Source organism: Hyaena hyaena, unplaced genomic scaffold (assembly GCF_003009895.1).
Source record: "Hyaena hyaena isolate Hyena2069 unplaced genomic scaffold, ASM300989v1 scaffold_128, whole genome shotgun sequence".
Lineage (NCBI taxonomy): Eukaryota > Metazoa > Chordata > Mammalia > Carnivora > Hyaenidae > Hyaena > Hyaena hyaena.
In genome coordinates, this window is record NW_024080760.1 from 1,405,485 (window position 1) to 1,433,016 (window position 27,532).

General features: G+C 47.8%; 1 protein-coding gene across 27 annotated transcripts in view; it reads left to right on the plus strand.

Moving 5' to 3' along the window:
- The window catches only part of TCF7L2 (transcription factor 7 like 2), a 198,775-nt gene that overhangs the window by 50,044 nt on the left and 121,199 nt on the right, over positions 1-27,532 (plus strand). For all 27 annotated transcript variants that reach the window (XM_039237592.1, XM_039237585.1, XM_039237590.1 and 24 more), the window contains one exon: positions 24,704-24,805. In XM_039237592.1, the coding sequence (XP_039093523.1) occupies positions 24,704-24,805 (102 nt within the window). The remainder of the gene's footprint in view (positions 1-24,703; positions 24,806-27,532) is intronic.

Genomic DNA, 27,532 nt, shown 5'->3' on the forward strand with positions numbered 1-27,532 from the left:
CAGCATCACAAGCCGCCACCCCCCTCAGTCATCTGTCTCCCCACAGGGCACTGCCGGCCTCCCCTCTCAGCTGGGGCTTGCGACCCCGCAGATCAGTACTGTGCAGCCGGAATTCGCGTTGGGTTTCCTCTGGTGTGGCTTCTCAAGCTTCTCCCCATGCCTCCGTCCTGATTTTTGGCGCAGCTGTATGCTACCTGCACTGCTGTTTATTTGATGCAAACATTTGATTCACTTATTTAAACTCCGCCTCACTGTAAGCCTTAACATCTGTGAAATTATAAGTTTGATGTGCTACTTATTTCTTTCTAATACACACTGATAGCCTGTAACCACTCAGGCAACACCTTGTACCCCCTGAAATCATGCTCAGGAGCCCCGCCGTTGAGGAAACTCTGCCATAAGAGAGCGTTTCCTTTGCCTTTGCCTCCCCGGTGGCGGGCAGGTGTGGGCACCTGGCGATGCTAGCCTACTCCTCTTCCTCCTCCTCTACCTGAGGCCAGCTGAGCCCCGCTCAGCTCACGAGCGGATCCAAAGTTCTGTGCGTGGAGTGGTGGTAGGCGTCTAGAAATCAGTTTCATGGTGACTAGAATCCGTTCTGGATCGGACAGGTCCCTCCATCATCACTTGTCATGCTGCCCCTTCAATCTGTGTGTGTTTCTCCAAAGCCTCCTGAGTTTTCAGGTCACCAGTTTTCAAGGTGGGTGCTGAACCTGGCCTTGGGTAACACGCAACCTCTCCGGGTTGTTACCGCCTGAAAGGTCTTGGTAAATCCCTGTCTCCTCTTGAGCGGAATTGTTGGCCTGAGTCCCCAGGTTCTAGGCTTTCAGCTCTTGAGACTTTCAGCAGCATTCGTTATACATGTCCGTTTGGTGCCTTGTTGGAAAGGTATCTCCTGCCGCTGACGGGCCTGGGCTTCTGGAAATTCCTCAGAAGATATAAGATGTCAGCCTCCAGGGAGGGGTCTTCAAAGCTTTAGGGACACATCCCAGGGTGCTGCGGAAATGCTGCCCCAGGAGAATGTTCTTGCTTGCCCTCGTCCCTTGAGCTAGACGCCCAGACCGGCTTCCCTGAGATGGGTGTTTTTTGCCTGTGCTTAAAGCCGTAAAAGGCCATTGTCAAGTTTGCTTAGCTTCTCAATTCATGTTCCTTAGAGGATGGTGAATTGAAGCTAGCATTCCTGGACAGAGCCTTTCATACACTGAAGGAAACCTGTAGAGTCTCCTGGGGGACAGGCAAGGGGAGAGATGAAAGGGTTTCTGCAGACCTGCTCAGTAGCATGGACTGTTCTTTTAGGTAATTAAGGGAGACCATAAGGGATGAGCACACATGGCCATTTACCTTTCACTTGGGGGTCTTAAATCTTTGCTTGGTCTCCTTTAACCGTGCACCTGTATGTCACCCATGGACCCCTGGGGAAGCCGTTTCATTGTTCCCCTGTCCAGTCTGCAGGAGTGTACCATTGGGGATTGAAGAATAGGAGTTGGTGGTGTTTGGGAACTTCGGAGTTTTTTTTTTAATGTTTGTTTATTTTTGAGAGAGAGAGAGAGAGAGCAGGAGAGGGTCAGAGGATCTGAAGTGGGCTCTGTGTTGATAGCTCAAACCCACAAGATTATGACCTGAGCCCAAGGTGGTTGCTCAGCTGACTAAGTCACCGAGATGCCCCAACTTTGACTTTTCTTACGGAGTCCTGCAGAGGCTCCCTTCTGTGTTGGCAGCAGGGTGGGGCAGCCAGGTGAGGGGACATGAGAGCAGGTGCAAAGGGGTGCATGTCTGAAACATTCTTTGTGACAATACCTCCTACTCATGGATGTCTCCTCCGTGTTACGGATTAGGACCGTGGTTCCCCAGATGTGCTGCATTTGAATCACCTGGAGAGCTTTTTAAAAAAATCCCAGGTCCCATTGTGGGGGAGGAGCCACCCATCAGTAATTGTAAACAGTCCTGAGGGACCCCAAGGTGTGGGAGCCACCTTACGAGGACAATGGGACTTGCTTCCTTTGTATTCTAATTCACTTATGCTGATCACTCAAGCAGTTTCCGGACGTCATCTCAGTGAACCCTCCGGAGGTTAAAGGAGGGAGGTGGCTTCCTCCCCATTTTACAGGCAAGACTGCTGGAGCTCGGAGAGGTACAGTCGAGCCCCTTGACAAAGGCCATTCATTTAAGTTCGTTTGTGGTGCAAGGAGGCTTTGAGTTGTAAGTGTGTCTGTCCAGAGTCATGTCATTGCCCTGGCATTCATCCTTATGCTGTGGAGAGCCAGCTTTGGTTGGAGTTTGCTTAATGGTTAAGGGTGTGGGGGGGGGGGGTATGCAGTCAGGGAGAGGATTGTCCCTGGTGGGCTGGAAGAAGATTGGTATCTGAATCCTTTGAATCCTTAAGCTGTGGCGTATGAATAGTAATTTTTTTTTTTTTTAACCTAGAAATTAGGGAAGGGAAGGGCATCCCAGGTGGAACAAAAGTCATGAACTTCTCAGAAGGCAGGGTGACTGGCGGAGTGTGTGCAGAGGGAAGTGAGGTCCTGGTGGTGGATGGTTCTGAAGCTGGATTCTCCCATGAGGGGCCCTGAATGCCGTGTGCGGAGGAGACCTCAGATTCTAATGGGCGTAGGAAGCTTTGCAGCTCTGTTAAAATGCAGATTCTGATACTTTAGGCATGGGGTGGGGGGGGGCAAGATCCTGCATTTCTCCCCGGCTCCTAGAGGCGGCTGCTGCTGCTGCTGCTGCTGCTGCTGCTGCTGCTGCGCCTTAGTGTCAGGCTTGTTGGCAGCGGCTCCCAGACTTTGCTGCATGGCAGAATCACCTGGGAAACTTGAGAAAATTCTAATGTTCAGTTCGCAGTCCATTCAGTGAGGTCGGAGCGTGTGAGGGATGGGAGCCCGGTGTCCGTATCCTTGGAGGATACCCAGCTGACTCCAGGGTGCGGAACGACGGGGGAGCGCTGCTCTGAGACTGGATAGTTGCTGCTAAATTTGAATCCGGAGACTGACCGCTCCATCCCTAGGACGTAGGAGCCAGATTGGAGCGGAGTTGTGAAGCGTCACACTTGTCTCCCTGCTTTGCGAACGAACGCTGCAGCATTTGTCGAGGGCCCGCAGCAGCCCAGGCACTGCTGTCGGGTCTGGGGCTCCAGCAGCAAGTCCCCGTGATGGGGGATCTGAACCAGCACGAAGGCGTGGGAAGGGCAGGCAGGATTCTAACAGCAGAAGCGTTTTAGGAAGGAGGGTACCCTGGGCCTTTGAATCCTAGGTAATTTGATCAGGACTCCAAACCAAAATTTCCTATTTTCTTTATGATGAACAGGTTTGTCGGGCATCGGGTAATGAACTAGCAGAGAGATGATTACCTTGCTGCATCTAGGTCCTTTAGAAGTCTTGTCATCTATATGCAAGTGCCTGCCTGGCTAACCTCTTCTTTTCTTGCAAGCTTCCTTAAGAATCTCACCCAGGGAATATTTCTTTGCTTGTTTTGGGGTTACTTGCACCGTTTAAAGGCACCAAAACATTTCTTAAAAATAACACTCCTCTGCAGTTCACAAGTTCCATTAATTTGGATTGATTTGTGAGAACCAGGAGGTGCTGACTGAGGCTTTCCGTGCATACTCAGCTGTCTCTGTAACCCATAAGTGTGTTGCGGAAACTTGATGTGGTTGCAAAAACTAGTAGAGTTTGCATGTTAGAACAGGGGCGCATGCACCTTGGGGGCTGCTCCTTGAAGAGCCTGGCCTCTTAGTAGTGGGGGTGGTTTGACAAGGGTATGAGTTAGTGTCTTGGTTAGCATTCAGCGGAAACGCTGGTGGTCAGAATCCTGAAATATGCCCCCACTCGGCACACCTTCCTAAATCTTCATGATCCATCCAGTAATGGTAAAGGGCAGAGTAGGGGGCTTCAGGACCCTGGTGGGTCCCTTGGGAGGGCCATCTGCTGGTAGTCCTCTATTTTGAATATCACTGCTGGAACCAGATCAAGGCTGTCTGGTGGTAGTTTTGTGAGGCTTAATTTCAAGGCCCAACGATGCTTCTGGGATGGAAGTACATGCTTGGCAAAACCTGGAGCTTTCTCTGTTGATTATGTCAGTTCCCTTAACACAGGGAACCCTGTGCTAAGCCTTCATCCTGAAATGGGTAGATTTCATGCGAGGATCAGAGTCTCTTGTTTGGCCTCGATCCTTCTACTTTATGCCAATTATTAACAGCGCTTTCTTTTTTTTCTTACAAGCGGCCTGGTTTGGGTGATGCATTATCTGGCCACCCCTAGTTATTATCAAAGACTGGCTGTGGCTAGTAACTTCCGCATCACTTTGAGGAAGCCACAGATTTGGGATTTGAGCCAGAGAGAAAGCTGCAAGGTGGCTTCTGCCCCACTCCCACCTCCTTTCTGCCATCTTAAGGGGAGGGGGGGCATCCTCCTGGGGAGAGTTTTGAATCCTTGGACGGTAGAAATCCTGAAATGCTGGAAAGCGCAGATTGCTTCCGTTTCTCTCCTCCGCCATCTCTGCAGGATTCTGGAGGAATAATTAGTTAATGTTTGCAGAGCACTTTGAAATTCTCAGATGAAAGGCACCAAAGAGGCACAAAGTATTATTATTTATTATTAGTCTGAACCAGAATGGGCAGCGCATCTTGCATTGTGCCAGGCCCATTCCTCTGCTGGTCTTTTTCTGCCTGATCGGCTTTCTATATATATATATTAACACACACACACACAAACACACACACACACGCAGAACACAAAACATAAAACACAAAAACAAACAAACTGAAAAAAGTGTGGGGCTGTCTGCCCAAGAGTGGACAGGTGATGTAAAAGAAACCGCATCTGTGGTCCCAGAGCACAGGTCTTTTAGTCCCGGCTGCTGTTCCTGTGGTGTCCAGGGTGAACTGGGGGGTGGTTTACCTTTGGTCATGCTTTGCCTGTGCTCCATTATTGTGTTTTTACTTAAAAAAATTTTTTTAATGCTTTATTTCTGAGAGACAGAGGAGAGACAGCGTGAGCAAGGGAGGGTCAGAGAAAGAGGGAGACACAGAATATGAAACAGGCTCCAGGCCCTGAGCTGTCAGCAGAGTCCGACGCGGGGCTCGAATCCACCAACCGTGAGATCATGACCCGAGCTGAAGTCGGACGCTTAACCGACTGAGCCACCCAGGCGCCCTTGTGTTTTTACTTTAAATGTTACTTGATTTAATGATATTAATGCTAAGGAATCTGCTTCCTGGGCACTCGAATGTACTGGTGTCAAGAGAGTAGGGATTGAGAATTAGCTTTCGCTATGGTGGAATGTTCCAGTATGATTCATGTAGGCCTCAAGTGAATGTGTGTCAGTATTTCATTTCTTTATAAGGTTTTGGCTTGCCAAGGCAGATACCCCGTAGCTCCGAGCAGAGCAAGGAGCCCCAAGGGGGAGCTCTCTGGCGCTTTCCACTTTCTTCACCCTGCTTTTCTTAGACTGGAATTGAGTGCATCAGCTGCGGGGGGCTTACTTTATCTGCTGTGGGGAACGGGGTCTGGAGAGGGAGCAAAGGAAGAATTACTGGCCCAGACCTTTGTGAAACGGAAGATTTGGTTTCTCTTCTACTTACCAGCAGAGTGACTTGGCATCATCCCCAAACCCTCAGTTAATCAGAAGTGGTTACACCCTTGATGGATCCCGCTGCCACCCTCAGATTCTGACATCCTCTGACACAGGTGCCAGCTTGAGATCCCCCCCCCCCCACCCACCCCCGCTGCCTCCCAGCCTCTGTTTCCTGTCGTTCTGTAAACTCCGCGGTGTCTCTTTTGCCCTGAGGCTCAGAAACCAGGAGGACTGACCACATCTTGAGGCTTCCCTCCAGTTTGCAAAGAGCCCCTGGCTCGCAGAGCTGGGGCTTTGGTACCAGCAACTTCTTTCCCCCTCCCCAAGCCCAGCATATTCCCTTCCACCCCCAGTCTTCTGTTAACACGGAACAGCCAGTAATACTCAAATCCTAGTTTGCGACGAAGCCAAAAATTGATGTATGTCTGCTCTACCTGAACGATTTCTTATGGGAAGCCTGGATTTTGTTCATAAGCCTTTCCTTAAATCATGAGGGATTTGAGTCCCACCGAGTAGTACTATCTGGGGCAGGGCCCGAGACTTTTCTGAATGATTTCCTCCACGAGCCAGGCATGACTGCTTCAATGAATGACCCTGTGCGGTGGGTGGAAGTGGGCATTATCCCATTTTACTCATGAGGAAGCAGAGAAATTACCCAGCGATGGAGCAGGGGCTAAGCATCCTGTGTTCCTCATTCCTCCTCGGAGGTACTTCTCAACTGTGCACACAGTCTCCTTTGCAGGCTGGGCTGTTGTGACTGGGACACCTTTAAATGGAAATTTTTGGGGGAACCCTGTGCCCCTTGGCTGGAGCCTGACTGGGAGGGAAGAGGGGCAGAGGGCTCTTTTGGATGTGGACTTTCCCCCTTTTACCCAATGCCCTATTGTTTGGATGGCATGCACCTTGCAGAATCAACTAGAAAAAGCATAGTCACTGGGGGAAATCCAAGCATTCCTGTCCTGGTTACCTTATTTCTCAGAAAAAAAGACCGAATGAAACTTTTTAATTGAATCCCATGCTGGTTCTATTAATTGCTTTCATTAATTTTTACTAGGGCTTTGCAAATGGAGTTAGGTTTATACTTGTTTTACAGATGAGCAAACGGAGTCCCAGAGAAAGGTCAGTTTAGATCGTTGCTCTTTAAAATGCTTCTTTGCAAACCAAGAAATTTAGTGCATTTAAGAGGACTGGAGAGAGAGCCAAGTAAGATGACATTTGGGTCATCAATGCATAATTAGGGAGGGTGCCCAGTGCTGGGTGATGGACCATCTCCTGGTCTGAAGAGACATTGAAAAATGTAATTCCTTCCGCTGGAGCCCATCTCTCCTCCCTGCTGAGGAAACAAAGACATTGATATCATCAGTGGTGGTGGAGATTATACGACCTGTGGCAAGTGTTGGATCAGAGCCTGGCATGTAGTAAGTAGGTGCTCAGTAAAGATTAGCCTTTTTCAGATGTGGGAAGAGATGAAACGGTCTCTCAGGGGTGTGTTGCCCTGTGGTTCCCTTTGTGCTTTGGGCTTTGAGAATGCTGGAAGGGACAGTGAAATGGCATCTCAGACCCTTGACATGGTAGTAGTGGGGATGGTGGAAGGCTGCTGGCCAGAGACTCGGCCACCCCTGCACGCTTCGTCCTGAGTCCTTTGTTAGTACCTTGCTAGGGTGGACAGCCAGGCATCTGTCTTCTTTCAGCGTCACCTCCTGTGCACCTTGCATCTACCAGCCGCGGTGCTTGGACCCAGAGATAGAGGGGAGCGGGACGTGACCTTGAGAGTCAGCTGTGAGAACCGGGAAGTGGAGTAAAGGCATTAGGGGCGGGATGGTGGAAATCTGAACTGCCTCCAGATGGGACACAGGAGTGACAGTGGGTTTCTGGGGCCAGCGGGACAGAGCACCTGAAATCCCAGCAAACCTGGAATGGGCTTCTCGTGCGACTGGATCGCCTTTGAAGAGGTCCTCAGGAGGGACGGGAGGAAACCATGACTCTCGTTTGTGAGAAAAGCTTGCTAGAGGTTTTAGAGGCCTGTGTGTCCCTCTGGGGGGGATGAATGCAGTACTCTACCCCAGCAAACCTGTGTGAGCTTCCACAACCAAATTTAAATGTCACCAAGGGCGACCTCTTCATGTTATACGAAGTTATACATAGTTACACATAGTTTTATACATAGTTATAGGTATCTGATAGTTTGCTGGAAAATAAATTTTCTTTAAAAATTTTACTTTAAGGGGGCACCTGGGTGGCTCAGTTGGTTGAGCGTCTGACTTGGGCTCGGGTCATGATCTCCCAGGTCGTGAGTTCAAGCCCCGCATTGGGCTCTGTGCTGACAGCTCGGAGCCTGGAGGCTGCTTCCTATTCTGTGTCTTCCTCTCTCTGACCCTCTCCTGCTTTCACTCTCTCTCTCTCATTCTCTCACTCTCTCTCAAATTAAATAAACAGTAAAAAAATAAACATTTTACTTTAAGATTAAAATGATACGTTAGGAAAAATCTGTAATAAAGTGTTAGGAAGTGTAAAGCAATAAGAAAGAATTATCTGTAATTCCACTACCCTAGAGGAAAGCAGAGATGGTTGTTTTTTTTCCTTCTTTTTAAAGTGGTAAACAGACAGGCAGTTTTGGATATATTGACTTTTCAGGTGTGCACACAGTCACATGGGCAGCCAACATTTTTTCATGTGGGTTTCAGCCAGGTTTGACACCTGGCCCGTCGTGAAAAGCAAACTAACTGCCTTATTTGTCTGCGGGATTAACTGTGGATGGCATCGCGGAGGCAGATTTTCTGTATGTTAAAGATTTGACAACCCCGAACTACTCAGTTGGCTTCTTTGTTGTGACTTTTGAGCTTGTGGTGGGCTGAAACGTCCCCTTTGTCCTTCTTTAAAATAAAGGAGGTGAGTGGGTGGATGCCTCTTAAAATATTGGGATGTGCTGTGGCCCTTGGGTAAGCTTTTTAGAAGTTAGTTTGTGTATTGTGTTGTTTTAACTAATGAATCTTCTGGGCCTGAAGATAATGAGGTCAGTGAGGGCAGTTGATGTTGCCTTACCACTCACCGGAGGGTCGCTGTCATCCTGAACATGCCTGGCCTATTCTAGGGGCCTGGGAATGATGTGGGGCTTGGGAGACAGATGAGTGGCCGCCATGCTGATGGAGAGCTGGCCGAGAACTTGGCGAGGTGCTATCAGGGAGCGCACAGAACCACCTCCCTGACCCTCACTGCCTTCCCCGGTGTGGGTCCAGCGGCCTCCTAGTGCTGTGTGCTTCTCCTTCCTGCCTGGAAATGTAAGCATCCTTCACGGCTGAGTGCCCCCCACCCCATCATCCCCCCCCAGGGCCGGAGGACCCAGTCGCCCCTACCTGGTAGGAGTATGCTTTGCCGAGACTGTGCAGATATCAAGTTCTGAGCGCCGATGAGGCAGTTGGATGTAGAGGCGAATGCATTCCTGGAATAATAATAACATGTGTTTTTTATATTTCATATTATATTTTACTGCCGAAGTGCTTTTCAGATACCTTACTATTATCTTTATTTTATAGATGTATTAACTAGGGCTAGTTTTGGGAGATGGGAAGGGGGTGTGGGGGATAGAGGGAGGGAAACCGATTTTGAATGAGTCCCCAAGCTCCACTAGAAGCTGCCAAGTAGTTAGATATTGTTTCAGTGGAATTTTTGCATTCACCCTACGAGGTGCAGTGAAGGGGAATTAGTTTACAGTAGCTGGAGGTTAGGGAGCAGAAATCTCTGCCCACTGTCACCCAGCAAGTGGGGTGAGGGCTGGGAATTTTCACCCAGGTCATCTGACTCTGAGGCTCTGTGATCTTTCCCTTACGTTTAGTACCCAGCATAATGCCCGGCAAAGAGCCTGCATCAATAAATATTTGTCGAATGTTAAATGAGGCTTAAAGAGACCATTCATGCTTGGCACAGGGGCACAGGGAGACAAACATGTTTCCTGGCCTCATAACCTTCACTTCCAAATCCTGTGACCTTGGGCTGCTTGCCTGAGCCCTCCCAGCTCAGTTTCCTGAGATGTCGTCTGAAAAATGGGTGAAGGGCTTCACAGAGGGCATTTCCTAGAGTAAGATCTCACATGTTAACGTAGTTTCTCCTACTCACTGTTGTCTTTTTTAACTTTCCAACCGCACAGCTTCCCTCTTCATTTCCACCTCCTGGAATAGAAGTGTCTGATGACAGACTGTCGTGTTGAACACTGACAAAAGCAACCCCGACATTATTGCCCAGATCGCCAATATGGCGGACACGAACTTCCTAATGAAGACAGCAGTGCTCCTAGAATCTATTGCATTTCTTGCACCCTGACTGTGTGCTCGGGGCTGCTCTAACCGCTACCTGCAGTCATGATTTGGAAACAACTCTGATTGAAAGAGTGTTGTTGGTTTCCATTTCATAGAAGAAGAAACGGAAGCTCAGGGAAGTTAAGTAACCTGCCTGGTGGCTGGGGTGCAAACACCAGATTTGGCCTGACTTCCTACTCTTTAAACCGTAGTTAAAGCTTAACTCCCCATATGTGTTTGTTATGGGCATTTCCATATTGTGTCTACAGCCTGCGCTTTTGCCTTCCTCCTTCTCGGGGTACGCGGGCAGCGCGGGAGGAAATCCACACCGATTTTGGGTAGAACCAGGGGGTGCAGTTGGTCCGCAAACAGGGTGCCACGCGGCTGACCCTTACTTTTCTGCCTGACAGTGGTAAACCAGGTGCACCAGGGAGTTCTTTGAATTTCCTTTTCCCAACTGTCTCCCCCTTCTTTAGGAAGTGTTTTCAACAGGCGAGGTCTTAAATCTTAAAGAAAAAAGAAATCAAGACATAGCCTGGGAGAAGAGGGACAGTGGCGTTTTTGAGATTTGTTTTTTCCTTTTTCCCTTTTCCTTTGTGCTCTTGTAAAACCTCTTTGCCATGACGATTTCGTGTAGTTTTTGGTCGCCTTTAAGCAGCTGCTGCTGTGTTTAGCCTAATGCATCGCAACCCCCGATTGTGTGCCAGCTTGTGCCCCGTGTGGCTGCTTTTTGCAGAGCATTTGGGGCAAGAATCAGAATTCTGGGCTTGCAGACCTTTAGGAAAAACGCCTTTAAGTTTGAGGGCCGGTTGGAGAGGAGAGGCGCAGCCACAGAACAGCAAGGCCTGCGGCTAAGCCTTGGTATACCTGAGGGGAGACCAGGCACATAAGGGAGACCAGCTGTAGTTACAGGAAAATCCCACTTCAGCAGAAGGCTAGGCGTGAGTGAATTGCAAAGAGGGATGGGGAGACACAAGCCTGGTTAATTAGGAATGTTTTTGGTCACTCTGCTTTACTTCAGGTTAAGTGTTTATTTCTCTTACGTACCCGGGACTTCCTTTTTTTGGGGTGATTTAGAATCATGTAGCATCTCAAGGAGTTTTATTCTGATGATGCTGATTATATTAATAGCAATATCATAGCCACCTAATAACATAATAGCTAGCGTTTCCTAAGCCCTTGCCATATACCAGGCACCGTGCCAAGCATTTGATCCTTAGAAGAACTCTGAGAGGTGGGTATTTGTGTGAATCCCCATTTTACAGAAGAGGAAGCCAGGGCTCAGAGAGGTGATCTCGTTTGCTTGAGCTCACCCTGCTTTTAAAATGGTCAGCTCTGATATTCTGTCTTAAGGAATCCAAGTCTTTTGAAGTTCAGCACATATTAGGCACTCAATAAATATTTTGGTGAACAAATGGAGTTCTGGAGCTGGGGTTTGAGCTGCCTTGTGATGTGGTCGAGAAACTTGGTCTGAATGCACGCAGCACCCACAACTCCTGCTTTGCTGCTTTGGGTCCTCACAGTAGTAGGTAGAATTAACCCAGTGGGGACTCAGTGTTCCAGAGGAAAAGGAGCAAGGGGACCTTGTGGAGGCAAGAGCAGAGCCCCTGGGGTGTTTCCTGGGCAAGGAGACATGAAAGGCGCAGCATGAAGTGTCATTCAAGACAATTTGCTGACTTAGCATTTTTCCTGTCTGATGGCGGCAGCATGTGATTTGCTTTGTGCCCTTGTATCTGCAGAGTGAGGGAGGCTTGGTTGGGATGACTGTGTGTTCACCTGTACCTGGGCAGAGACTGAGGGGGCCTTTGTGCAGATGGCTTCTTTCATTCAGGTGTTTGGGAAGACTTCACACAGCTGGAGTTGAATTCTCTTTGCCAGGGCTCATACAGAGAGGAAGGAGGGATATATTTAAAATAGCTGAATGAACAGTTTGTTACCTTCCCAGTGACGTGTGGATAGTAACCGCTGGATGTGTCCGCTGGTCTGTTCATCAGACACCCAACTTGGGCAGTCTGTTAACTTAGTGCATTTATTTAATTGGTGCATTTGCTTCCTTCTCTTCCTTTCTACTTCCTGCGGTCAGATGGCTTGCTCCATGACCATGAACCCCATCAGCCTTCTAGCTCATACATCAACCACATCTGGTTTGTAGTGCAAAGACTACTAATGACTCCTGTATATCCTGAGAGGGAGGTACCACTGTCATCCCTAGGTTATTATCCTCACCTTGCAGTCAAGGGCAGGGTTGGCCTCCTAGAGAGGTGAAGCCATTTGTCCAACACCCCAGAAGCATGAAGCCGCAGGTGCTGGACTTGAACCCAGGCATTCCAGCTCCTATGCCTGTGCTCTTACCCATTCTACTTGTGCTCAGACACACGTTGGCCTGAATTAATGGGGTTTTAGCTTTATCTTTAACCTGTTTCTTCTAGAACCTTCTGTCTGCCAACTCCGTGTTGGGCAGATAACATGGTGACCTTTGTCCATAGGGGAGCACAGGAGCTGGTTAAATAGGTGGAGAGATGTTAACTTAGTTTTCCCCCTTGACTGCCTGGCCTTTGCCTGGGATCCAGTACTCTTTGACCTGAATCTTGCTGTCTGCTTGAAGTTCAGCCTACCTTCTGCATCTTTCTACTGCTGTCAAAAGACGGAGACCTGAAATTCTGTCTCCCAGGTGGCTGGGAGCTCTAGGAGTGCACATGTCCAGGTTCCGTGGTCAGGGCTGGTCAAGATTACAAATAAACCGAAACTTCCTTGCTATTAATAGTGCAGACCTTTGGGGGAGGGGATAACCAAACTCGATGCTGTTGGAATTGATTTTCCCGTCCAGATGACACGTAATGAGCTAAGTGGTTAGCTCCAGATCAGTACTGCTCTTTTCCAAGCCAGCTTTTTTAAAGACTAAAACCACAGAAGCAGAGAACAAGTTTGTTTGGAGAGGCCCGGTGGCCCTGGCGAGAGAGGGGGGGATGGCCTCGGCCATTAAGGTGGGGCTCACGTTCCCATTAAGGTGGGGCTCACGTTAGAATGAGGTGTATCGTCTAACTCAGTTTCTTCAACTGGTGTCCCCTCCCCTCCCCTTTCTTAAAACAGGAATTTGATTTGGCGCCTGGATTTTTGATGGTATTTCTGTGTCCTCAGTGCCTTTGGGTTATTTCAGAAAGTTTCTCTCCCGGCCCAGAATGTTGTCACCAAGTGTGCTGTCAGCCGCTCTCTGCAGGGAGAAAAGTCTCGCGTAAAACAACCTGAAGATCCCTATCGCTTCAAATCACCCATGTTGGTTATAAAATCCATTGTTCTGCCCTTTGCTTCTTGGCATATGCTGGTCACTGTATGTATACAATTAAAAACACAAAGCGGCCCTGTCTGTGTGAAGGGTCTGGAATATCCTGGGATTTCAGAGGAGACTTTGGAAGTGGGCAGAACTGTGTTTCCTTCCCCAAGTGAGGTTATTGTGCTCGAAATATCTCCTGGTAGTTTATTAAAGGAAATCACAGGATGGGGTCAGAGGCAGTCTCTCCTGCCGGCAATCTCCTATCTTGCCTCTTCTTTCTAGATCTTTCTCCCCATTCAGCCCGCCCCCAAATGGCATGCTGTCCCTCGGGTGGGAGGGGGTGGGAGGGGGCTGCTTCTCTGCCCTGGTGTGGACTTGAGTGGCGCGTCCGCACCCGTCCCTCTGGGGCGCTGGGGAGGAATTTGGGGTGTGGAGTTCCGTGAGTGACTAGGATTAGGCCAGTCGAGTCTGCAGTCAGACGAGAAGTGTGTGGGCAAAGAGAACTATTGTGTGAGACTCCTCCGGACAGAAAGGCCGCCTTCATCTTCTACTGTGCCTAATGGACAATTGAGACATTCAGCTTATGTCTGAAAGGAAAGTGGGCCGGAATGGTCTAGCAGACCTCCCAGACGAAGGCTTGTAGGAGAAGCAAATACAGACAAGGATTACCAACAGGGGACACAACTGGGGCAGAGTCCTGGGAGAGACTGTTTATTTCCTTGCTCTCTAGGAGGGATTTGGAAAGAGCCGTAATCCTGGGTTAGGAGTAATTTGTTACAGCAAGATGATACTTGAGTGGCAGGCCGCTTCTGGCTGAGGCAGCGAGACTTGTGTGCAGGGGGGGGTCGGGGGCCTCCAGAAGGTCAGCCTCACTAAATCTTCACCCCGGCTCGGGGGGTTTGGTCCTCCCCGAGCAAAATGAACCAGAGGCGCTGCCTGACCTTTTGGCTTCCCGAGGTTAGCATTACGAAGCGGCTCCACATGCCTGTCACAGCCAGCGTCGGACAATAAAACGTTGGACAGGGGGACCTTGCTGGAGCCACCGACCTCGTTCAAAATGTGACGGGGGGAAGCACAAATAGAAGGGAAATGCAGCGCGCTTCGTCATTTCGGTTGGAATCCGAGGACGTGAGCCGAGGCCTCTCTTGCGTGTCCACTGACTGAAGCACATTAATTGTGCCTCGGTTGCCTGTTGACCGCCGAGCCTTGCATGGTCTGTTGTGGTGGAAGAGGGGGAAGAAACGTGACGGGCTGGGAAGCACAGCCGAATCGGAAAAAATCCCGAGTCTTGAGAGCTCCTGGCTGTGGAGAAAGAAAGGAATGTTTCAAAGTTCCTGATTCTAGTGTCTGCTGCGGTCATGCCGACTCATGTACTTAAAATAAGTCTTCACCAGGACCCTGTGACTCTCTGGCTTTGTGTTTCTCGAAGGTCTCCTGGTGGCTGTCTCTCTGACAATTTACGGTAGCTAACAAGGGAACAAGTTAGCCAACTCTTCTGGTTTGTAACCCTGGGGTGCAGTTGGAGGAAGAAATGACAAATCTTAACTGTCCTGTCATTTACATAGTGTTCCCCTCTGGCCTTGAAAATACGGTGAGGAAGTCCTTTGGGAGACTCTAGGCAAGTGGCCCCAAGCCCGTGTTCAGCTAGAGAAACTGAGGTGCAAAGCCACCCTGGCCTGCCTGAAGCCACAGGGCGCTGGAGAAGAGACTGTGACGACCCAGGCTTCAGGTTCCTGACCTGTCGCCGTTCTGTTGACTCCAGCGCTCCTCTCTGTTTGGTTGGCCTTCAGATAGTTCTACACCCTTCCTTCCGTTCTGCCTCCCTGGTCTCTTCCTCAGCACGTTTATCCCAGGGCGGGCTGTGTTCTTCCCAGCTTTCCTGCAGGGTCGATGGTCCCCCGCCGTCGGAACGGTCCTTTTCAGAGATCTCGCGCCAGCCGGTCACATTTGGAGATCGCTCGTTTCCCAGGAAGCTTTGGAGGGTCTGATTTTTTCCTTAAAGAATAGGTTTGTTCACCTGTTTCGTGGCTCATTCTTGAGGCATGATGGCATTGTGGGTGGAGTCTGCATACGTGACTGTGTGCTCTCCCCCACCCCTTTGTCTTTGAAATGAATGTGATAACCATCAAGGGACTTGCTGCATTTTTTTTTTTTTGTAATCCATTTTAAGAATCGAGATATAATTCACATACCATACCATTAAATCTACCCATTTAAAGTATACAATTCGGTGGGCTTTGACATATTCACAGTGGTGTGCAAACATTAACCACGTCTATTTCCATACCATTTTTGTCACCTCCAAAGAAACTCTGTGCCCACTAACAGTCACTCCTCATACCTCCCCCTCCCGCCCCCAGTCCTTGGCAACCACTAATTTAATCTATGTCTCTATGGATTTGCCTATTCTGGATTTTCCTATGGGAGGAATCCTACAGTATGTGACCTTTGTTGTCAGCCTTCTTTAAGTTAGCATGTTTTCAAGGGACATCCGTGTTGTTGGAAGTAGTCGCTTGTTTTCATTGCCAGATAATATTCCATCGTATGGCTAGACCACCTCGTACTTCCCCATTCCTCAGCTGAGACTTGGCGTGCTCTCCTCCCACTCTGCCCCGTGTTTGGTGAGCCCCCCGTGATGCCCACACTTGCCACTCCATGTCTTTCAGCTTCTTTTCCTGGTCTGCAGGTGCCTGCGTGCACTTGGTTAGGCCAGCAGATGCTAACTAGCACATTCCAATCAACTGGACTGGGCTGAGCCTTTTTATTAGAGGCAGTAATAAAAAATGTGAACAAAGTAGGTCGTCTTTGGTCTGTCTCTTAATGGGAGATTCCTCCAGTGGCGTGCGAGCTTTCATTATTGGTTAGTTACCCCCAATGGGGTAAAGGAGAAAGGAGGATATGCTGGGGGAAGGAGGTTATGCTCCCTGTGTGGGGGCTGAAGACGGGCAACCTGTTGGAGCACGACAGGAAGACAAGGGTTTCTGTTTCCAGGTTCTTCCAGTGGCTTCATGTCCTCCGACCTGGGACTCAGGGACACGGGCGCTTTTGGCAGGGCTTGCATTGGCTTGAGGTCCACAGCCGTCTTTGGGGGAGCTCAATCTCAGGCCTGCCTGAAGACTCTTTCATGGCTTGTCCTGGGCTACTTTTGGTGTGACAGAGCGAGACTGTCTCTGAGGCTGATTTCCCACTGGGCTCCCTGTGTAGGTGTGGGGGCTGCACCATTTTTTGCCCTCCCTCCCACTGCTGCTTCTACTCAGTCTGATAGAAGAGATTCTGAGTCCTGGTCTGAAAATACCAGAACTCTACATTCTGGTTCGGAATCCCTCCTAACTGCATGACTAAGTCCCTTAATTTCTCTCTGCTTTTCTTCGCTTTTAGACTGGGTTTGGACGGATGCCTGGGTGGCTCAGTGGGTTAAGCGTCTGACTCTTAATTTCACCTCAGGTCATAATCTCATGGTTTGTGAGTCTGAGCCCCGCGCAGGACTCTGTTCTGACAGCGCAGAGCCTACTTAGAACTCTCTCCTTCTCTCTCTGTGCCCCTACTACGTTCGTGCTCTGTCTCTCTCTCAAAATATAAATAAACGTAAAAAAAGTTCAAAGCGGGTTTGGAGATGATCTGCTTTGACCACCTGAAGAGATGTAGTGACAGTCAATGTAGGAGTTTAATAAAAGCTTTTGAGAAAGTAAGGTGGGATCTGCAGATGTACAACACGCTCATTATTGGTACTGCCCTAGGGCTGATAGTTTATGCTGATTACTGGTCATCAGGGTCACGTGACAAGCTGGTGGGGAAAAAAATTTACAGACCCTGGGCCCACCCCCAGATAGTTGCTTTTAGCAGGTCCAGAGTGGGTCAGGAGGAAAGTCTTGCTAAACCAGCAAGGTTTGGAAACTATAGGACCATGTCACCATCATGAATGAAATCTTTCTTTATAGTATTTCTCCTTCCTTGTGCTTGTCCCTGTACCATTGATGAGCTTATCATCCCACCGACTGGGTCTTAGATGAGGGTTCTCGGCCGTAGAATATCTAGTCCACACCGGACACAGGGTGTGTGCTTTGCAAATGCTGCAGGCATGTGGGAGTTAGAGGAGAATGGGACTTTTGAGAGAATTTTCCTTGGCTTCCTGCTACAGATTTAGGTCCAGAGTGGGGAAGAGGTTGCCTTCCCAGGGGAGAACTGAAGTGATTGTGCAGATAGTGGCAGAAGTGGGGCTCGAGAGTGGGTTTCCGGACTCTCTTTCCCTCTTGTGCGGTCCCAGGAACACATAGCCGTGATTTTAAGAGTGACTTTCTTGGGAGGATGGAAGAAAGTCCCAGCCCCCAGCCCAGGGGGGCCCATCTGGGTTTGAAAGGAAGGGCTCAGTGAGATGCTCTCCAGCTGTGCTGCTATGAGCTGCTATAGCATAGCCTCCCCGCAAAACCACCGACCTAGCAATTGCAAGTAGATCTCAGGGACAAGGGGTGTCACATAGCTGGGGAAGTAAAGAATACAGGGATGCCAGGTTTTGGATTTTGGATTTTTTTGGGGTTTGTTATTTGCTTCTGTTGCTCAGTTTCCCCCTTAATACCAGTGGCCTCAGTAGCTGTGGTAGAAATAATCACCGAGTAGCCTTGGAGGAGAATAACTGAACGTTTGCCCAGCGACCTGGGGGGGAGAAGTGAGCGGATAGGTGCTGGAGAAAGGATGGTTCATTCCTTTGTGGACACTGTGTGACGTTCCCGTGATACTGATGCCTAGCATTTGATAAGAAAACCGAAGACGGTGGAGGGGAGTTCTCAGGCGAGTCAGGATGAAGTGGAAACATGCCAGTGGTCCGGAGCCCTATGCACTAGAATGCCAGCTGACCCAGGGACCCCAGGTAAGCCGAGGCTGCGTTCTAACGCCCTTAGTTAACCTCCTTGGTAACAGGTTAGTTGTAGCTTTCTGCTTGTTGATTATATAGGATTGTTGTGAATGTGGCTTTGAACCCCAGGCTGCTCCCTAAATGTGAAGCGATACTGTTAGGAACCTTTCGGTTGTCATGATTAGGAAGACAAAAAGGGGAACTGCAAGGATTTCATTTAAAAATCTTGTAGCAACCAACTCAGGGAGATAGAGGGCAGAGCTATTGAATTGTTGTCTTACACAGCTGCCTTGATATCTTTCTTTTCCCTCATTTTTCATTTTATGTTGGGAAATGGGATAGGGACTTTAAAGAGAAACATCTCTAAGTTCTTAACAATGGTTGGTGTCATTAGAGAAAAAAAATTAAAGTCAATCCTAGCATCCTAATTTCATTTTCTTCTGTGGTTTTTTTCCTTCTCCAAGTTCAAAATGTACCCAGCCTTGTGAGGTCTTTGGGTTTCTTTCCGTTGGTAACTATCGTATACACTCACTTATGCTATATCCCAAGTAGCCACAATCACACCTTCCTGAATTTTCTTTTTCTGTGCAGTTGTACTTTATAGGCAAATAATAATGCCTCTCTAAATAGAGCCTGTATCTTTGGCTCTTATGTGGATTGAAGAAGCAATTCTTGGGCTGTGTTTTAACCTAGAGCAAAGCAGCTTAATCTCCTGTACCTTCTGCATCTGCAGGAAAATTGGTCAAACCAATTTTGTAAAGGTGGCCCTGAGGAGCCTGCAGAACTCTGATAACTTCTGATATAAGTTCACTGTTAGGTATATGCGAGCAATGCTAGCTTTGGGGAACTTGTTGGTACCTGTATGATTCAGAGGGTAGGTAAGACAGAATATTAATCACGGCTTCTTATAATTTTACTCTTCTGGATAAATTGGGTTTCCCTGACCCCCAGGGCAAAGTTAATTATAATTACTTATAGAAGATGGGCTGAATTTTCCAGCTTCCAGTTCTGACAAATGAGGTAGGTTCCAAAAGAGACAGGCAAACCTGTTCTTTAACAGATGTACACGTGTGCCTCCCAACGTGAGCTCCCGAAGAAATGTGTGTGCGCCATTGGCGATATACTCGTGCTTCCTGTTGTCTTATGAAGTTTTACCATTTTTCTCTTACAATGAGGGACTTCTGGCAGCCTTTGATTTGGTAAAGTTGAGTGGCGTGAACATTATGATCATGGTTTTACCCCTTCCGGCTTGCAGGTGCGTGGTAGAGTCCACAGGGCCCATGGTGAGGCTGCACGGAGAGGGTTGTGGGGTCGCCTCGCAGAGGGGGCAGGATTCGTGGGCTTGGATGTGATAGACCATGGCTTGCAGTCTCTCGGTTTGGGTGTTTGGACAAAATACCGACTTTTCTGTTTGAGAAAAAACACAGCAAGTATGACTTTCTGGTGCTCATGTGTTAGGAAGACTAAGCAGTCCCGATCTCTCATCAGGATGGGTTCCAGCTACTTTGAATTCTTGTAAAATGGATTTTCCTAGGAAGAAGCACTCCTGCTCAGAAGCAGTGTGGATGGAAAAGGCTGGTTTCTTATTGTTTTTGTACTTAGGTAAAGGATGCCCACCTACCAGGAAGGGGAGGGGAGTGCAAGGCCTTTCTGCATCATAGGCTTTCTATGGGACCTGGTCTTGCAGAAGGGGCCGGTTTCCTCTCCATTTAGCAGTCTCTTCAGGCCCCATGGTGGCCCCTGCATCCCCATCAGCCTGAGCCCATGGCCGATGCCATCTGCTGATGGGCAGAGCTGGCCCAGCACGGACTTCATTCCAGCTTTGGGATGTCTGAAGGTTGTACATGCCGAGAAGCTCTAGAGAGAGGAGTTTCTGAACGTGATTCCCAAAGCATACGGGGCACGTCACCCATGACCTGCAGAGTTTCTGCCCAGTGGGCTTCTGTGGTGAATCCACGGCATGTGACGCACTGCCAGCATTTCCTGGGAAGTGCCTGAGAACTTTCGAACACGTGAACCTTTTCCAGTCAGGATTGCTCAGGGATTTTCAAACTTCCATTTTGGAAAGGAGGGGTAGTTATTTCGGTGAGCCCGTGGTCTAGTGGTTAGACCTTGTGACTGGGAGTCATGGCTGGAGAGCTCACATTCTTTCCCGAGCTTTTCCCCCAAAACTGGACTTTGCCAGTGACGATTAAATCTAAAATGTCGCCTTGGGGCCACCAAATAATTATGTTCGACAGTCTGTGGACTTAAGGCCCACTGAAGGAATGTATCCTGTCCAAGTTGAAATCAGGCCTTTACATATTCATTCCTTAAGCCAGGGGTGGCAACAGTGGCTCAGAGGCTGAAGCCATCTTGCCGCCTCTTTGTGTATGGCCTGTGAGCTAACAATGGTTTTCATTATTTTTCACTGGTTGGAAAAAATTAAGAGAAGAATAATACTTCCTGACACAGGAAAGTCCTATGGAATCCATATTTCAGTATCTATAAGTAAAGCTTTATTGGAACACAGCCGTGACGTAATGCGTGCATGTGTGGACTGTGGCTGCTCCGGTGTTAAGCACTGCTGAGCTAAGTAGAACCAAGATGGGTCACAAAGGCTAAGTAAGATATGTGCGCTAGCCCTTTACAGAAAAGTCTGCCAACCCTGCCCTGTACGAGTAAAGGGACGGATCCACTTGCCTGCCCATCTGTGAGATGGAGCAACTGACAGGAAGTGCCGCCAGGCAGCCTTTTTTTTTTTTTTTTTTTTTTTAATTTAAGGATGTGGAGCTTTGTCATCATCATCTGTCTTTGCCTTGTTCTCTTTGTTTAGAAAATTGACTTTGTGCCACGACCCCAGGAGCCCTTGGCTTCAGGTTCTCTGAGCAGCCCCTCCTCACCATCCTTGCTACTAAAGCCGTACCCTTGAGGACGGGGGTGCCTTTGTCAGATACCTTTGCCTTTGTAGCTGGGTCCTGCAGGGGCCCTCTGATTCAGAAGATCCCTCGCCCACCTACCTTTCCTTGTCTGTTTTTTTTTTTAAGTTTATGTATTTATTTTGAGAAAAAGTATGAGTGGGGGAGGGGCAGAGAGGGAGGGAGAGAGAGACTCCTAAGCAGGCTCTGCGCTGTCAGTGCAGAGCCTGATGTGGGGCTCCAACCCATGAACCGTGAGATCATGACCTGAGCTGAAGTCAGACGCGGAACCGGCTGAGCCACCCAGGAGCCCCCTGCCCCCTTGTCTTCTTCTTTTTTTTATTGGGGGTGGTGAGGGAGGAGAAGTTAGCGTTGCATACCTTTTTCTTTTCTTTTCTTTTCTTTTTTTTGCTGATAATTTAACAGGCTTTTAAAGCACTTTGATTCCATTCAGACCATTGGTTTTGTATATGTTTCGAGACTTTGTCCACAGGTCTGAAGCTTAACTTAAGCTCCCTGAGACATATCATAAAATATGATTTGGGGGAAAAACCCTAATGGGCCATGAGCAGAACATTAGTATTAAACAAAGGATGGAACACTTAAGTCAAGATGGCCTTATGTATTTTTATTTATTTATTTACTTATTTATTTTTTACAAAAAATGCAAGTTGAGCAGGACTCCATTTCAACAGTTTTCAATGCAGTAATTCCCACGGCCCCATTTGATTGCAGTTTGCTGAAAAGTTTAGTGTTTTTGTAGGCAATTCATAATTTCCACGGTGAGCGGCCTGAAAGGAAGAGAGCCGGAGCCCAGTGTTGTTTTTGTAGTGGGATGGTGGGAACTTTTTTTTTTTTCCTTCTCCAAAAGGATGTAAAACCGAAGTTGGGCCATGGGGAAAATGTGGCGTGGCTTTCCAGCCCTTTCGTAAATCCGAGATGCCTCCTCCTTCAGGTCTTCCTTTAGGACCCAACAGAATAGAATTTCCTGCCGCTTAGTGTCTCCAGGAAGGAAGAGATTTTCCTCTAGGCTATAATCGTACCTAATTTCCTTTTTCTTCCCTTTATTTATTTATTTTCCTTATTAATAAGGACCAATTGTAGAAGATGAAGGAACCTGGGAAACCCATCACTTTTGGAGGAGGTTAATAACTTCCTTTTAAAAATCCTGACATAATACTTCTTTCCCCGAAAGGAACCTCGTCGGCCCGAATGCCAGTTATTTCCATGGGACGGGCACAGGTTTGCGGGGGCCCAGCCATTCTGTGGGATCAAGTTGCATTGGGATGGAGATGTGGAGGCTGTCACTGCGGAGTCCTTGCAAGCCAGCGGGACTGGGGCTGTCTTCCTCTGCCATCTGGATCTGGTTAGCTCTCTCTGGGCAGTGGGGCCGAGTCTCATTTCCTCCAACCAGTAATGTTATATAGGCAGTGATCCTGGGCTGCCCTAACATAATTGAAAATTATGTGTATTGTAGGCTTGGAGCGCTGAAATGTAGGCTCATAAAAATATGTGCAGGTAGCCTGCGGAGATTGGATATGGCACACAATGAAGCTTTTATGTAAAATAAGAATTATAAGACTCTGCATTAATATTGCATTATGGGTATGACAGTTCTCCAGTGAGGTCCTCAGGGCAGGTCTGTCACCTTAAACAAAGCCTAAATTTCTGAATTCTATGGAGCTGGTATTTGGATGTGACCAAATCAGTTTTACAGATGGCCGAAGATAAAAACTGGTCTGTTTATCTGACCCCTGCCCACTGAGGGTAGCGTGAGGTGTAGGTGTGTGGCACTCAGCTTGGTGTTTTTCTTCACGGGTTTTTATGAGAGGAGAGAAGAGTATTGGCAGGTTTCCATTTTGGTCGGCCTCAAGGAAATGATGCTGTTGAGTGGTTTTGACCAATGAGGTTCATATATTTATGTGGTGAGTGAGAATGGGAAGAAGTCAGGGTGAGCTGGGGTGGAGTGGGTTCCCATGGCCCGTTGGCTTGGGTTACAGGCTGAGGGAGACCACGGAAACATTTACTACAGTGGCCCTCAGCTTGGGATGCTACTGCCCCCAAAGTAGGTATTTGGCAATGGTTTGATTATCAGGGTGACTGAGGTGGGGGTGGGAGTGGGGTACTTGCTGATATTTACAGTCTGGGGGTCCAGAATCCTTCAGTGCTGGGGCAGTCCCTCCCTCACCCTCATCCCCGATCGTTGATGGATGAAACACTGGAGGCCCATAGAAGCAAAGGGATTTGATGCAAGGTCTTGTGGTGAGTTACCAGGACTAGTAACCAAGTTTCCTCACACAAGAGCCTTCTTACAGCCCCGAGGTTATAGAAGTTCTCTTAACCTTGTATAGATCTCAGTTGGGAAAATGACTGTGTGCTTGGGGCAGGTAGCTCGTGGGCCAGGCTCTTCCAGTGTTGGGTGTAACTGCATTTGGTTTTAATCCGTTGTCCAGTTGTATCTTTAAGGAACCTATGGGAAAGCTGTGTGTGTGGCTTTCACCCTCCCTTTTCATATGGGATTTGAGCCAACCCTTCCTTCTTTCTGGACTGTCCCGTGCTGTTCTTTTTTCTGTCCCGTGCTGTTCTTTTTTCTTTCTGTTGAAATCTTTCTGACTCAACAACACTTACTCTGTACAGCCTTCCCCAGGGTCTTTCTCAGAACTACCATCTTCTTTCTTGGTATTCCCTAGGCACCACTCCCTGAGTCTGTGCCACGGTTCTCCTACGTTCTATCTGGACTTAATCTGTGTGTGAGTCGGTCCTCTTATGTGTGTATAAGCTCCCTGAGGGCAAATGCCTTCCTATCTCCTTATACTTCACAAGAAGGCTATGTACAAAGTGAGCTTTAATCAATATTCATACAGTTTATATGAAAACTAGCCATTTATTTTGCTTTGGGGTCTCTGGAAAGACCAAGGTGGCCTCTTCAGTGCCCTCCAAGCATTAACTGGAGCGTTAAACCATTGGCATTCAGAGATCCAGAGTCTGGTGATGTCTTTATGAAAATCTTAGCATTGTGGCTTCAGTTTTGTTCAGTTGTCTGAAGGTTTCCTGAGTGAAATGGGTGTGCCCCTTGGAGTTACTTATCCTATGTGCTCAGTATCTCTGTGACGGGGCAGTCCACCTCACCTTGGTTTTCCTTGTTTGTACAACAGGGAATTGGACCAGTCGGTCAAGCTCTTCTCAATCTCTTGTGACAGAAGTAACTCCCTTTCACTTCCGTGTGCCACGGATTTTCCATCCCTTGGGGTTGGATGAGGGGATCCATCTTCCTCTTGTTTGGGCAGCTTCTACCAAAGCACTGTTGGACAGATATACTCATCTGGAAAGTGAAGGATGATGGCGTTTGAGAAATGAAGGTCACTGAAAGAGCAGATCTGGAATTATGGTCTCCTGGACACCTATGGCTTGAGACTTGTATTTGCATTCTCCCTTTGGAAGACCTGTGTTCTCTCCCTTCTTTCCTCTCCTACTGTTTCCTCTAAATGAGGTAGTACCAGTGAAATGGTGTTATCTGGAGCCAGCCTAAAGTTTGAATGTTAAAAACCAAACTGTGGTTGTTAATAGTGTTGATGTTCTATAAAAGTACCTGTTGAACGTGAACCCTAAGGAAGAATCTGTTGGTATGGCACGATTGGATTTTTCTATTGGTGGTGGTGTTATTTGCATGCTTTTAAGTTTTTCAGTGTTGTTATTTGCATGTGTTTTTACTCCTTTTAGTTTCCTGTCTGTCTATCAGGTACCCCAGGAGTTATGTCTTGGGATAGCTGTTTTGTATGGATTTTCCAAATTCATCTGCCACGTTCATTTTGTTTCCTCCCTCTAGTATCTCCAGATGAAATGGCCACTGCTTGATGTCCAGGCGGGGACCCTCCAGAGCAGACAAGCCCTCAAGGATGCCCGCTCTCCGTCGCCGGCACACATCGTCGTAAGTGCCCTTACAAAGGCAGTTCCTTCCTTCCTTGGGGGGAGATGAAGAAAATAATCTTTTGTCGATAATAGGTCTTGTTTATCAGTTTTTCTTTCTGTAAAATATTTATATTTTTGGAATATTCTTGGATATGGTTTATATCTAGAAGGTATTTGTTTTCTGCTCTTGGACCTTAGTGATTGTTACCTACCTGGAAAATTTCAAAATCTTCCCACCACCCCCTTTCTCCTGGTGTTGGGTTAGTCTAGCCTTGTGGTCTCCAGCTAATGGGACACTGTCACCAAGGTTTGGGGGAGACTGGAAATGGTGCCAGAGTAGTTTACAAAAATACAATCCCCAAATCCTTTCCCAAAAACCTCATTTAGTGGAGGTGAGTTGCAGAGGAGGGAATTAGAAAATTCAAAAGGGAAGCGTTGGATTTGAGACTTTCCAATCCCCGCCCCCGGTCCCTCAGTTTATCTTAATTGTTGGAAAGTAGTAGTATTCTATATTCATATCAGCAGAATTTTATTGGGGCTGATTGATTGTAAATGGAGAGTAGAAATGAATTTGGAAGGGCTTCAGTTCATTTTAACCTGTACATCCGTGGCTTTGAAAGCCTGTGTGTTTAACATAGGAAACATTTGTTTTTAGTAGTGAGAGACTACAACGTAAAATGTGTGTCTACATATATTTTTAATGTGCTTTCAGATTTTGTAGGTTCTGAAAGTGGATTTTATAAATTAACCTCTTGAGAAGTTGGCTCAGCCTTCTTAGAATATTCTCTTCCATATATTTATATCATGAGCTGGACTTCATAGTTTTGAAATAATTAATGGAAGACACATTTTTATAACGAATCTGTGACAGGTAGAATTATGCAAAGCATGAAATAATTCATGTATTTTTTATTTAACTACCACAAAATGCTACCCATTAATATATTTTGCCTCTCTGTTACTTGTAATTTCTAAAAATGGCAAAATGATTTTCTTAAGTAGAAAAATTTCAAGATGCATTGTGTCAAATTTCAGGCTAACTGTCTCCTTACTTTGTAGCTTGCTGTAATAGAGTATATATTATTTAATGAATTATGCCTCTGTTATATGAATATTCAATACATATGTATGTGTGTGTATGTATTACAAAGTGATTTATTTCCGTTAAGCCACATCTTGATTCATCGTTTGTGAAAATGTTCTACAAATCCTCATGTTATAAATGAGGCATGTAGAAAGGTTGACATTATTCCAGAAGCTTCCCCCCTTCCTCCAACCCTGCAGTAAAATGGATGCTCATAATTACCTATGCTTCCACAATGTCAAGATTTCAGGGCTGGAAGTGACCTTAGATCATCTCGGCCCAACCAGCTCTCAGAAAAGGAAACAGGCCCAGAGATGCCCTAAGTGAATTGCCCAACGTCACACGCTGAGTTAGCGGCCAGAGCGAGGACTGGACCGGGTTCTCCGCTCCTTTTCCAGGGCCTCGTGGCATGTTCTTTACTAAGGGAGTAGAAAGTAACTTTCTGTGGCTGGTTCTGTTTTGCGGACTGTGAGTCGCAGGGACATTGTCCTAAGTGTGAGGATGTTGTTGGTGTGGGGTCTGCTTGATGCAGGTTTCTCCCAGGAAAGTGAATGCTGTGCAGACATTTTAATAGTATACAAAGCCTTTTAAAAAGTGCGATAGCTACAGTGTCCTAGAGGGTAAAATGAGGAAGCCCGTCCTTTTTACCCCCCACCCCCCACCCCCACATTTCCCATCGTGCGTCTAGACTTTGAAATGCATTTCTCTGCTTTTGGAAATGCTGGGCAAGGCTGCCACTTTTTTTTTTTTTTTTTTTGACCTACAGGGAAAGGGTGTTATCTTTAAAATCTCTTAGAGGCTTTTTTTTTTCTCTTTGAGTGGAGAGAAGGTACCATTCTTAGAAGTGGGTGCAGGATGGACACAGTCCCTTGCCAGTGTGGATGGAGGTCGGGGGCCCGCCCTGGGGAGCATCACCCGAAGGTGAGGGTGGAGGCTTCTCCATTTAGAGAGAGCTGCTCGATGCTGCCTCCACAACTGTCCCACGTGGATAGTTGTCACAAGGTAGATCTAATTAAGTGCTTAGTTTTCATCTTTGGAAATGAACAGGCTGAGGAGATGGAAAGACATTTTAGCCAGAGCCAGTGTGGATTTTGGCAAGGAGAGCACAGGGGGACTTAGGTCCCTTTATCCTCTGCTGTCTTATAGGGTGTGTTTTCCAGCCACCACCATGAGCGCACGCCACACTTCAGTGGAGTCCCCTTGCCCCAAGGAGTGGCAACTGGTGGCCGCAACCTCTGTGCGTTCTGCTGTGCTCCTGGGGATCTGGGCACTGGCCGTTGCGCAGACATTCTGGGCTGTGAAAGGAGGGTGGGCTCTGGCAGCTGGACAGAGGAGACAAAGGACTTGGGCTGGGATTGGGATTAAAGGAAACCAAATTTGTGAAATACTTAATGCCGTGGCAACCGAATGGTGTCTTTGGTTATGAGTTAGCCCCGTAATTGTGTGTATTTCTGTAATCTTCACCTGAGACTAAGGGGTGAGAAGGGGGGTGCTGGAGAGGGAGGGGTTGGTAGAGGGAGCCGGGCAGGTAGGATGGGAGGAAGGCTTGGTTGTTGACCTCTTCATCCACTTAGTGGTCTCATGCAGCCTTTGGAATAGAGGAATCCTACACCTTGGGACTGTCAATGCATGATCACCTTTTCACTGGACAGCAGTGGGTCA